The 13,272-nt window shown below is 41.5% G+C and overlaps 1 protein-coding gene across 1 annotated transcript in view; it reads left to right on the top strand.

Moving 5' to 3' along the window:
* The window catches only part of ube2na (ubiquitin-conjugating enzyme E2Na), a 30,169-nt gene extending 22,309 nt beyond the window's left edge, over positions 1–7,860 (top strand). Inside the window, exons 2-4 of the mRNA XM_059987738.1 lie at positions 558–804; positions 906–1,046; positions 6,816–7,860. Coding sequence (XP_059843721.1) covers positions 558–804; positions 906–1,046; positions 6,816–6,865 — 438 coding nt within the window. The 3' untranslated portion in view covers positions 6,866–7,860. The remainder of the gene's footprint in view (positions 1–557; positions 805–905; positions 1,047–6,815) is intronic.
* The last annotated feature ends 5,412 nt before the right edge of the window (positions 7,861–13,272 follow it).

Raw genomic sequence — 13,272 nt, 5'->3', positions numbered from 1 at the left:
CTTCATTATTCCTTAAACGATACAGTATAGCAATTATTTACATTGCACTTACATTGTATTAAGTATTATAAGTAATCTAGAGATTACTTAAAATATACGGGAAGATGTTCCTAGGTTATATGCAAATACTATCCCATTTTATATAAGGGACTTGAGCATCCACATTCTTTGGTATCCGCGGGGGGTCCCGGAGCCTATTGCCCACAGATAAGGAAGGCCGACTGTATTCTCCAAATAATGGCATTGGATTCTTCTGAGGCTATTGAACTGGTATTCATATCTCACAAGTAAAGTTCCACTTGAATGTCTGGGTGACATTCTGAAAGTAGTCCTGGTAATGCTCTTTATATTGGTTGAGTTGGAAAAGGTTTACATGTAGGGCTTCATATTAGTAACTAATTCCATGAATAAATTTGCTATTGCATGTAATAAACAGATTGTGTTGTTCAGATTTGGCCTTGATTTTGGAATTTCTCAAAATGGATTGGGCATGTAGTATACTTGTGGAATTGTGCTATTTGGTGTTTACTAATAGTTGTCTTTTTCATCATTTTCAGGAAACTCAGCGTTTACATGCAGAGCCAGTGCCTGGTATAAAGGCAGAAGCAGATGAATTCAATGCACGTTACTTCCATGTTGTTATAGCTGGTCCACAGGACTCCCCATTTGAGGGTGGTACTTTTAAACTTGAACTATTTCTTCCAGAAGAATATCCAATGGCAGCGCCAAAAGTTCGTTTCATGACTAAAATATATCACCCAAATGTAGACAAACTGGGCAGAATTTGTTTAGATATTCTGAAAGGTAACAGTTGCCTTCAAATTTTTGGTTTCATTTCATGTCCCAGCAGAAGAACAACTTTTGTGCAGTTTTTAACAAAAGCTTATAATGTTTTGATTCCATAGATAAATGGTCTCCAGCTTTGCAGATTCGTACAGTGCTGCTTTCGATCCAGGCATTGTTAAGTGCACCAAATCCAGATGATCCATTAGCAAATGATGTAGCTGAACAGTGGAAAAGCAATGAAGCCCAAGCCATAGAGACAGGTAATCCTGTTATTTGATATTTTACTGGTAGGGAAAAAATAGCAGAAATTGGAAAGCTAGTTAGACAACTTGATCTGTGTTCCGTCAGTCTTGAATGCATGTAGCATTTGCTGTCCTATAAATGAATTGATAGCACAGACAGCAACACAGGAGTATAATCTGGATCATTGTGTGCTCAGTATTCCAGAGAGCAAGCCAAAAGGAAAAGGAATGTATCAGGACAAAGTTCAGCCTGATTTAGGGGCAATGGATGGTAATGTAGATTCAGTTAAAATCATGTATAGTGAGGAAGATGAGATGGCTGAAAGTAGTCTATAGACACCCAAACTGTAACCTGTGTATAGAATCGCAGACTCGAGCACTATGGAAACAAGCCCTTTGGCCCAGGTAATCCAGCTGACCAAGATTCCCATTCAAGCTAGTGTTGTTTGCCTGTGTTTAGCCAATTATCCCTTAGCTCTTTGCTCTTTGCTGGCCATATACCTGAGCAAGTATATTTTTTAATGTTGTTAACTTAATTCCTCTAGAAGCTGATTATCTCATGGATGAAAATGATTATCCTCCTCAGCTTCCCATTAAATCGTTTCCCTTAAGCTGTCTCCTCTCTGCTCACCCCCCCCCCCCCCCCCCGAGTTGGGGTATCAAGAACTATCTGTGTCTCTCAGTTTTATACATCACCCTTCATTCTCCTGTGCTTCATGCTCAACCTCTTCCCTGATGGCCTCTTCAGCCCCCAAGGTATACGGTAACAAAGAAAGCTAACTTGGTGACTTGTGCATAAGCTATTTATTAGAGTACTTACTCCAGCTTTTAGCATTTTTCTATGGTAAATAATACCAAAGCTGGAAGAGGATAATCAGTTATAGTGTGTTTGTCATTACAGCAACACAATAATTTGAAATTAATTTGAGAGGTTTTAAGAAATGTAAGTCAAATTCCAATTATTAGACTCCATAAATAAGGGAAAATTGAAATAGTAAAGGATTTTATTATTTAGAGGTGCATCATGGTAACAGGCCCTTCTGGCCCAGCTAGCCCAAGCCACTCAGTTACACCTGTATGTCTTTAGAATGTCGGAAGAAACTGGAGCACCCACAGGAAACTTGTGTAGTAACGGGGGAACATCCAGACTCCTTGTTCAGTGGTGCAGTTGAACCTGGGTCACTGGAGCTGTGATAGTGTTGCACTAACAGCTACACTACTGTGTTGCCCAAGTTCCAGGTTATACAATATTACCGAAGAACAGGCCAGAAGGAAAAGAAGGCAAGCAAGCGTCGTTAATCAGTGAAGGTATCAGTGAGTGAGTGTGTTCTGTATCAGAACAGTTTTGTATTTACCTGTAGGCTCTTGTAGCCGTAGGACATCTGTAAGATATCCACAGATAACAAGGTAATTCTTTTCTTGTAATATGGAGAAAAGCACCAGACAATTTACTTGTGGTCATTTGTTACAAAGTATTTTTCAAGTTATCTTAATGATGATGAATGAGAACCATTAGTCAAACGTCCCTGCTCTTGAATTTTTCATGGAATTTTTCATTGCCCTCTGTGGAAGATAGTTCAATGTGTCCCTTGAAAAGTTGAACCTTGATCAATATGTCAGTCCCCAAAGAATACACAACAATCAAAGAGTGGATTGTGTGGTCAAAAAGCCTGCCAAGCAACCACTGGTTTCTCAGGGCTATCACCATTGCAGAGACACCATGTTAAACTTTAAAGAGCACTTGCGTTGTATAAAAAGACTTCTGTAATACTAGATTTCCTCGTGTTTGCTCTGTAATAGTAGACACAGGAGATGCTGCAGATACTAGAAATCCAGAGTAACACAAAATTCTGATGGAGCTGATGTCAGGCAGCATCCATGGGAAGGATAAACAGTCAGTGTTTTGGGAAGGAGGAGGGGCTCATAGGCAGTTGTGAGTAAGAGTCGAGCCAGAATGGGGGAGGGGGGGGGAGATTACTGGAAGCTAGAAAAATCAATATTTATGCTGTGAAGTTGGAGGCAGTAATTGTGTTTGTAATAGTAGAATAGTTATTAGAAAACAGTATATACACAAAAGAAAATCTATAGAAACCAATAGGTATCTTATTCATGATAAAAATTAGGCTAAAAACAAAATTTGAATATAGGGTCATTAAAAAAAGAAATGTCTAGGGAATGTTTGACTTCCAACCATCATGGGAAATTTTAATCGATTTGTTGGATCAACCAAACTAGCAAAGAGTACTGTAGGAGAATAATTTGTGTAGTGCATCAGGGATTGGTGAAACTAAATGGGAGTATACTATTTCAGATTTGGTCATGAGGAATGAGGAAGGATTAGAAATCCTGTGATGAGAGGTCCCTGAGCAAGTATTGATCACGGTGTAATAGAGTTCCAGCAGGGGTTTGAAGGAGCAACCTTGGGGCCTCTGTTCAGCTTGAAAAGGGATGGTTTTAATGGTACGAGGGAGGAATTGTCGTAAGGTAGATTGGGAAAACTGCAAAGAGCGAGGTCAGTAGATGAGCAGTAGCAGATAGAGTATCAGTGTCATAGACAGTGCCGTACAGAAACAGACCCTTCAGCCCATCGAGTCTGTGCCAAGCCATTAATCTCCCTAGTCTTATTGATCTGTACCCACACCATAGCCCTCCATACCCCTCTCATCTATAAACCTACCCAGATTTCTCGTAAATGTTGAAATTGACCCCGCACCACCACTTGTGCTGGCAACTCATTCCACACACTCTCCATCCTGAGTGAAGAAGTTCCCCCTCGTGTTGCCCTTAAACATTTCCCCTGCACCCTAGTTGTAGTCTCACCCAGCCTCAGTGGAAAGCCCCTGTTCGCACTTGTCCTTTCTATGCACCCTGTAATTTTGTATACAATATTTATGGACCAACTGCTTGAACAATGCTCAGCTGGAATTTATTCCAACTGAAAGTGGGATTCTGTAAAAAGGAGGCAGTGTCTGGATAACAAAGCAGGTCAAGGATTTTGCTAAGTTTGAAAGTAGGGCAAATCACATAGAAGGGCTGGTGGTAGGGCAGGCGTCTGTAATGTCTTCAATGCTTTTAGATTTCTAAATGCCATTTGGCAGGGTGCTACAGCAGGCCAGTGCATAAATTGAGACCAAGGTATTCAAGGAAGTATGTTAGATGGGATTGTTGTACCATAGAACTGGAATAAATATCCTCCTTTAGGCTGGAAGGATGTAATTTGTTTTTTTAAAAAGTATGTGGAATGCCGTGTTTGTGGTGAGGGCATTGTGATTCTGCAGTGGGATGTGGTTAGAGTGACTGGGCATAAGCCTGGCAGTGGAGTTTAATGTGAGGTCATACACCTGGCTAAAAGGAATCAAAAGGCAGATTATTATCTAAATTGGGGTTCCCAACTTGGGGTCCATAGATTATTCAATTAATGGTAGGGGAGGGGTACATGGCGCAAAAGGTTAGGAACCTCTGGTCTAAATGGAGATAGTCTGCAAGTGAGAGAAATTCTGAGAGATCTAGGTTTTTTCTAATGATCAGTCAAAAGATTAACAGGCTTGTCAGCAAAGTGGCTTTTTGGCCTTTGTTGTGAACGTGTTGGAATTTAAGAACTGGTTTTCAGTAGCACAGGTTGTTGTTGAGGCCTATGCATAGTTTCAATCTCCTTACCTGAAAAGAATGTTGTAACATTAAAAGCAGTCCAAAGAGATATACCAAGCTAATTCCTGAGATGAGATGGTTGTCCTGTAGAGAAAGGCTAGGTGGTTTGGGTAAATGTAGAATTCAAATGTTTAAGATCCTAAGGTAATTTTACAAGGTAGGTGCTGAGATGTTTTCAAAGGTAGGGTAATCGCAGGTAGCTGCTCATTTAAAACAGGGCTGCAGAGAAATGTTTTCTCTCTGAGGGTAGTCAATCTCTGAAATTCTCTGCCTCCTGAGGGTTGTGGAGATCATTAGATGGACATGTATGGAGACAGATTAAAATTTGATGAATTGTGCTTATGGGGAAGTGAGCACAAGAGTTGAGACCACCATGGATCAGCCATGATCACACTGAATGGTAGGGCAGGTGAGAGGGATCTGGTGGCCTACTTGTCTCCCATTTTCTTGATTTTGTGAAAGATGATTGTGTTGCATCAGATAACACCTGAAGAATTAGTTTGCTTTTGCTGAAATGCTCATTGGACAACTAACCACAGAGACGGAATTAGTTTCAGAAAAGGCCATTACAAGTCGACACACAGCTAAGTTATTGGTAAATCTCTTAGTATGAGGGGTTTTAAACCCTCACACCCTCAATACTGAAATTGATTTTTTTTTGTCGGGAGGAAGTTTGGGAGTTTGAGGAGAAGTAGTTGCAGTGAAATCTGGTTCTTGCACTATTCTTCAGGTTGTTCCAGACCTGGGCTACAGAGAATTAGGGTAAATTGGTTTACTATTGCCACCAAAGTTCAATGAAAAACTTCTGCATACTGTCCATACAGACCAAGTAATTAGAATGGTGCATTGAGGTGGCACAAGGGAAAACAATTGAAGAATAGTATTTCAGTACAGAGATGGCACTGCAGTAGACAGTAAGGTGAAAGGTCACAAGGTAGATTGTGAGGTTGAATCCATCTTAATGATCTAGGGAGACATTCAGTAGTCATATGTCAGTGGGATAGAACCCGTCCTTGAGCCTGCTAGAATGTGCTTTCAGACTTTTGTATCTTTTGCCCAATGGGAGGGGTGAGAAGAGGGTGTCCAGAATGGGTGGGATCTTTGCTTTACTGCGGCTGAGAGAAGTATAGTCAGTCTGTGAGACTAGTTTCTGTAATGTGCTGAACTGTTGCCGTACCAGGCTGTGGTGCATCCAGATAGGATGCTTTCTAAGGTTCATTGATTTAAAATTGATGGTCAGAGTGACTTGCCAATTTTTTTTTCTGATTCCCGAGGAAGTAGAGGCGTTATTGCACTTGCTTGGCAATGGCATCTGCATGGTTTGACCAGGACGGGTTATCGGTGATGTTAGCACCATTGGTGTAGATAGGACTGTGTGTATACTGCTCCCTGAAGTCAATGACCAGCTCTTTTGCTGACACTGAGGGCATTGGTTGTCATGACACCATGTCACTATCTCCTTCCTGTACTCTGACTCCACGTTGTTTGAGTAAAGCTTACTACACTGCAGTCATCTGCAAACTTGGAGCTGAGTCTGGTCTCTTAGTCTGGGTATACAATGGAACAGGGAAGAGGACTGAGGATGCAGTGTTTAGAATAATTGGCAGAGGTGCTGCTGTCTATCCTTACTGATTGCAGTGTGTTGGTCAGGAAGGCAAGAATAGGTGTCTTTGCTGTCTAGATGCTCCAGTGAAGCATCTTTTGTTTTGGTTAGATTTAGTAATATTTACTGAAATTGTTCGAAGGAGCAATGCTCTGCTTCAGAAAACGAGTTACAATTCAGTTGAAGTGTGCAATCATTTGTTCTTTGTAAATTTGAATACCCCATTCCCTCTAACTTTCAATGCAAGATGCTGCTGACGCTTTTTTCCCAAGATTTTGGTGCCGATGGGGTCAGTAGCAGTGAGCCATAGGGTGGATATTTCAAAGGCATACCAACTGCTGAACCCAAAAGTGAGGAAGAGTGTGGCTTTGAAGGATTCCACTCACCACCCGCCCCCCCCCAGGCTGAGATCTAATTTTGTTATGTGTAACTATGCAGAGATATTGAAATGTGTGTGTTTAAAAATAAATAAATAAATAGATTTCAACCATGAGAATTTTTGCTTAGAAATAACATTTTTCTTTATTATCTTGTAGCCAGAACATGGACTAGGCTATATGCCAGTGGGAACAGCAATTCAAGATGAAACTGAATGCCACTCACAGTTCTTCTAACTCTGCCAAGATCTTTCATTGCATTCAAAGAACAGTCTTAGACAACTGCAAAACTAAACCCAGACAAATAAACGCCTCGGTGTTTAAATGCGTATTAGAGACTATTTGTCATGTTCAGATTCACCATTATAGCATGAGCAGAGTCTATAGCACTTTGCTTTTTCTATTCCTCCCCAGTTAATTTGAAAGCAGTGGTGCACCTTGACAACAAGTTTTTTTTTTTCTTCGCACTGTGAATGAAAATAGGCTTAGCTGCTCTATTATAAGTTTTTATCTTTTGTGATGCTGAAAGCATTTTAAAAAGCAGCTAACTTCTACACAGTAGATCATGCCCTTTGCCAATACTTTTTTTTTAGGTGCAGTAGATTAAGCATTGTAGTTGATTTAGTTCATCCAGTCAATAGAAAGAAAAATGCATCATTATTGTGACCCAAATGTAGATCCCGAAAAGGCTTGTGACTTTGTATAGCTTGTCTGGGTAGGGAATAGGGGAGGGAGGTGGGTGGTGTGGGTGTGGGGAAGAAAAGATTTCTGTAAAACTTTGTTTCAGTAAACTTTTTTTTGTTCCATTTGACTGCTGTTCTGTGTTAATCTTTCTGCTGAGAACAATACAATTTTAAGAAATTAAAATTTTAGCATTCCTCTTCATTAGTGGAAATAACTTCCTTGAAATCTAAATGTTGTGTTTTCATTACAAACCACAGAGTATCACGTTCAGGTCATGCATGCAAACACAGTGAATAGACCACTTATGACGTGCTCCAAGACAGCTATTTTATAACTTCGCAGTAATGTGCTTCAAGCTGATTGGCCTTTATTAATGGGAGATCCATTGATTTCTTCCTATGAATTTGACCATTTGCTTATTTGGACCTGTAATCAGTCAGAGCGTGTAAATGTTGTCTATTTTGTCTTCATGCATATTTAAAAAAACACAATGTAGAAAATAAAAATTGGGTTTCAGCAAGTTCACTGTGGTATATTGTTATTTGAAAGCAGGTTGTAATATTTCCTTAGAAGTGGTCAGACATCCTTTAAATCTACATCGATAAATTGGGCAATAATATTTAAAAATACAATGGAATGACCTGTGGCTATGTAAGGGTCTCAATGCTAGGCATACCTTGAACAACAATGGATATATTCAGGTTTAATATATTGTTGCATTGATTGCAACTGTGATGGGTTAGGTGAAAAAGGATGTGACCTTGGAATGACCTGTTAATGTGGTTACTAAATTCATAATTATTGGTTTCAAATCTTAAAATTTCTATCCATGTTGCTATTGGGGTCTGCACCTCTGTTGCTTTGAAAGAAATGAGCAGGTGATCCTCAGACACCCTTGTGATAACTAATATTTTTGGTTCTTGGGTTGTTGAGACATCGCAGATTAGCCCTCTTGCATAAAATTATACATTAACAGAGATCATTTGGAGGGCGCCTAGCTACAATCAACATCTATTTGCCCCATCCTACACTAATGTCCCTTGAGGAGAGGATTGCTAAATGTGCCCATTCAGATTTCATGTGGATTCAGCTATCGACTCTTCTCTACAGTTGTTTTCTGAAGAACTATTTGCTTATGAATGAGGCATTGCATTAGTTTCCGTGAACTTGTATTATATTAATAATAAGAACTTAACAGAAACTGGACTGCCTTTTGAGATGGAGTTCCAGGCTGACTCTACCTTCCAAACTGCCTTATCCAGATCACCGCATTGTGGCTTTTTTTTATATGAACTGTTATCTTTGTTGACTCTCGGGTGAGTATCATGTTCCAACCTCCTCTTACTGTAACTAAAGGAAATATTAGTGAGGTGCTGGGGACAGGAACTCACATCTAAATATACTTGAACGGCCAAGATATACAAGGCTGTGGACAAAGTGCTGGTGACTGATGATGGGTTGACGAGCCTGCCTGATCCAGAAACCCTTGTAGATCTATTTTGTCTTTTGCCTATTTACCATATTCTTTAGCTACTTCTGCCATCTTCAATGGGATCCCACCACCAAGCACATCTTTCCGCAGGGATTCCTCCCTACGCAACTCCCTTGTCCACTTGACCCTCCCCATTGATCTCTCTCTTGGTCATTACCCTTGAAGAAGTGCATACATGTCACTGCCCCTATACCTCCTGCTTCACTACCACTCAGCCCTAAGCAGTCCTTCCAGTGAGGTGACAATTCTGTGCATCGTGGGGTCATTTCCTGTATTTGATGCTCCTGTGAGACCCAATGTAGATTGGAAGGCTCCTTGGCTGAGCACCTACATTCTGTCTGCCAGAAAAAGTGGGATCTCCTGGTAACCATCCATTTCAATTCCAGTTCCCATTCTCATTCCGACATGTCAGCCCATGGTCTTGTCTACTGCCACAATGAGGCCACACTCAGGTTTGAGGAGTAGCACCTTATATTCCGTCTGGGTAGCCTCCAACTGTGGTGAACTGTGTGCCTGTCTGGACACGCCCCCTGCTGACTGCTCCTGTGGCTCCTCCCACAGGCCCCTGTATAAAGGCGATCTGAGGCCTGACGCTCGGCCTCAGTCTCCAGGACATAGTATGATAGACACTCTCTCCTGGTTCCTTCTTCCAGTCAATAAAAGCCGATATCTCGCCTTACGTCTCAGTGTGAGTTATTGATGGTGCATCACCAACCTGATGTCATTAATGTTGATTTCTTGAAATTCCAGTGATTACCCTCCCCCCCCACCACCATTCCCCATTCCTGTTCCCCCCACTCTCTTACCTTACCTGCCCATCACCTCCCTCTAGTACTCCTCTACCCTCTCCTCCAGCCCTTTTATCTCTTTCACCAATCAACTTCTCAGGTCTTTACTTCACCCTCTCCCCTGCTGCTGGTTTCACCTATCACCTACCACCTTGCACTTCATCGTCCCCTCCCTTCATCTTCTTATTCTGACTTCTCATCTATTTTTCTAGTCCTGAAGAAGGGTCTCGGCCTGAAACATCGACTACTAATTTCCATAGCTGCTGCCTGATATGCTGCATTTTGTGTGTGTTATCTGTAGCAACACCACTGGATAACATTCTTCTCTCCATCGCCCTCCTGAAACAATCCATTCTGTCACAGTGACTGAAGCACTAGGATGTCCTTGCACTACAGGTCCTTCAGCCCACTATGTTGTACTGACATTAAATAAGCCCTGATGTAGTATAGAATCCCCTCCTGCCTTTCTACACTCACCTATCTCTCCTCTGATGCCTTTGGTACTATAAACCATCTGAAACTCGCCTACTCCTTTGACCAGCCTTGCCACAATAACACTTAAAGGAAGTGTGCCAGGAGCTTATGGGCATCCATTTGCCAGGTGTGACATAGCTCAGTTGTGTGCAGTGGTTGGATTCACGTCCCACCTGTGAGAGGTTTTGATTTCCTGCGGTATGTTGATCAGTAACCAGACAGCCTATACATAATATTGGCAGAAGAGCTGGTGAAGGTATGAAGATTTTCTTCAGTTTAGTACTCAGTAACTGGAAGTGCTGGGAATATTCCTTTGCTGATACGGTTCGTGCTGGACCTCATTTCCATGAAGTGTGCTTCTGTTTTTTTTAAAAAAAGAGCTGTGTTAATCTTAGTTCCTGATTGTGACAGCAGTCTGCTACAATTGATAGCTCATCTTTTTAGAAATATATTGTTTTAACTTAATTTATTTTAGTGAATAGGCCTTTCAAGCCACAGCAACCCACCCAGCAACCCCTGTCAACCATGATTAGCCCTAACCTCATCACAGGACAATTTACAACCACAATTTCCTGTGTGAGGAAACCAGAACACTCAGGGAAAACCCACTCATTCCATGGGAAGGATGTAGAGACACCTTACAAGTAGTGCCAGAATTGAACTCTGAGCTCTGACACACGAGGTGTAATGGTGTTGCACTAACTGCACCACGATTTATAAATGTAAAAATCTTCTTGGAGCATATTGTCTTAATTAATTCCTGTATTTTTTAATATTCTGATTAGCTTTAAAATATCCTCAGATCTTCATATTAAAATGTTACATATGGATGAAACCACCTAAGTACATTGTGGAGACTAAATCTGACAGAAATTATTGTGCTGAGGAGATCTGATAACATGACAACATTAAAGGCCAAGGAATGACAGAGACAGTGGCTGTGGATAAGAGTGATAGGATAGCTGCTTTTCTAAACTAAAGACATTATTTGGATCATTACACAAAGTGCTGGAAGAACTCAATGTGTCAGGCAACATCTATGGAGAGAAACAGACAATCGACATTGACTGTCTACATACATCAAGAGCAAGAGGGTGGGACCACTCAAGGATAAAGGGAGAACATCTACTTGGAAGCAAATGATATGGATGAGGTTCTTACTGAGTACTTTACATCATTATTTATCAAGGTGAATAAGTCCCCAGGCCCTGATAGGATATACCTCAGGTTATCAAGAAATTGGGTTGCTCGGGCCTCTCCAGCCACATGCAGGGTCCCAGAGGACTGGTTAGCTAATGCTCCTTAGCTCAAGAAGAGAACCAGAGATGATCCTGGAAACTGTAGACCAGTGAGTCTCATCAGTGGCAGGAAAGTTACTGGAGAGAATTGTTAGGGATAGGATTTATAAGCATTTGGAAAACCATGGCCTGATTAGGGACAGTCAGCATGGCTTTGTGCAGGGCAAGTCATATCTTACTAACTTGACGAGGTGACAAGGGTGATTGATGAAGGTAGAGCTGTGGATGTTGTCTACATGGATTTTGGTAAGGCGTTTGACAAGCTCCCTCATGGGAGGCTTATCCAGAAGACTAAGATGCATGGGATCCATGGTGGATTGGCCATTTGGATTCAGAACCGGCTTGCCTGGAGAAGACAGAAGGTCATGGTTGATGTGAGCTATTATGGCTGGAGGTCTGTAATTAGTGTGTTCTATAGGGATATCTGCTGTGTGTGACGATTAAAAAAAGCAGATGGGTGGGTTAGTAAGTGTACAGATGATACAAGATTGGTGGTGGTGTGGATAGGGTAGAAGACTGGCAAACAATACAGCAGGGTATAGATCAGTTACAAATACTGGGGGGAGAAATGGCAGTTCGAGTTTAACCCGCCGAATGGGACATGCTGCACGTAGGTGGGTCAAATATAAAGAGTACGCTGTTACGGGTGAGACCCCTTAATGAGAAGAGAAGAGGGATCTTGGGGTCCCCGAAAGTGGCTACACAAGTTGAAAGGGTGGTATAGGAGGCATGTGGTGTGACTGACTTTATTCATCAAAACATTGAATTAGAAAGATGGGAAGTTATGTTCCAGCTTCATAAAACCCTAGTTGGACAACATCTGGAGTGTTACATCCAGTTCTGGCCAGCCCATTATAGGAAGGATGTCAAAATTTGGAGAGGGTACAGAAGAGGTTTAGAGGGCACGTGCCATAAAGAGAGGATTGAAATAATTTGGTTGTTTTCTCTGGAGCAGTGGAGACTGAGAGGAGATCTGATGGAGGTTTATAAGATTATGAGAGGCATAGATAGAGAAAACAGACAAATTTTTCCCAGGATTGAAATATCTAATCCATGCATTTAAGGTGACAGTTCAAAGAGATGTGAGGGGCGAGTCGTTTCTTACACACAGAGAAAGGTACCTGGAATGTGTTGCCTGGGTAGAGGCAGATACGTTAGGGAATTTAAGGAGATGTTTAGATAAGCACATAAATCTGAGAGAAATAGAAGGACATGAACATTGTGTAGGCAGAGTGGATTAGTTGGCTATTTGATTGCTAATTGAATTGGTTTGGCACAACATTGTGGGTTGAAGGGCCTGTTGCTGTACTGTTCTATGTTCTGTGTTTTCTTCTTTCCCTCCATTGACGCTACCTTACCCACTGAGTTTCACAAGTGCGTTGTGTGTTTCTCTAGATTGCAATATCTGCGGTCTCTTGTTTCTCCTAATATGGACCATTGCTTCATACATAAATACCCGTAAGGCCCTTAGAAAGCCTATGTTTTGTAACTGTACCTTGGTCAAATGCATACAAGGAGAAAAGAGTGAACCTGGCAGTCTGGTGGAAATCTTGCAGCTCAATGATGGCGATGGAATGCAAGGTGTCCTGGGAATTCTGACCCTTCAAAATAAACCCAACTACTTATGAGATACAAGCCAGGTTACTACAGGAAGTAAAGGAAGAGATTGCTGTGCCTATTCATCCTCACTGGCCACAGGAGCTGTACCAGATGCCTCGAGGGTGGCAAATGTTATTCCTTTGTCCAGGAAAAGGAAACAGGATAACATTATCTCGGGATCGGAGGAGGATGAGGTGTACAAGGGGATTGCCAGTATTATTCCCAGTGTAGAAAGGGCTAATACAAGGGGGCATCATTTTAAGATGTTTGAAGGAAAATAT

Source organism: Hypanus sabinus, chromosome 13 (genome assembly GCF_030144855.1).
Source record: "Hypanus sabinus isolate sHypSab1 chromosome 13, sHypSab1.hap1, whole genome shotgun sequence".
NCBI classification, from domain to species: Eukaryota; Metazoa; Chordata; class Chondrichthyes; order Myliobatiformes; family Dasyatidae; genus Hypanus; species Hypanus sabinus.
The sequence above is the reverse complement of the archived record's forward strand: the minus strand, read 5'-3'. Positions and strand labels throughout refer to the sequence as shown.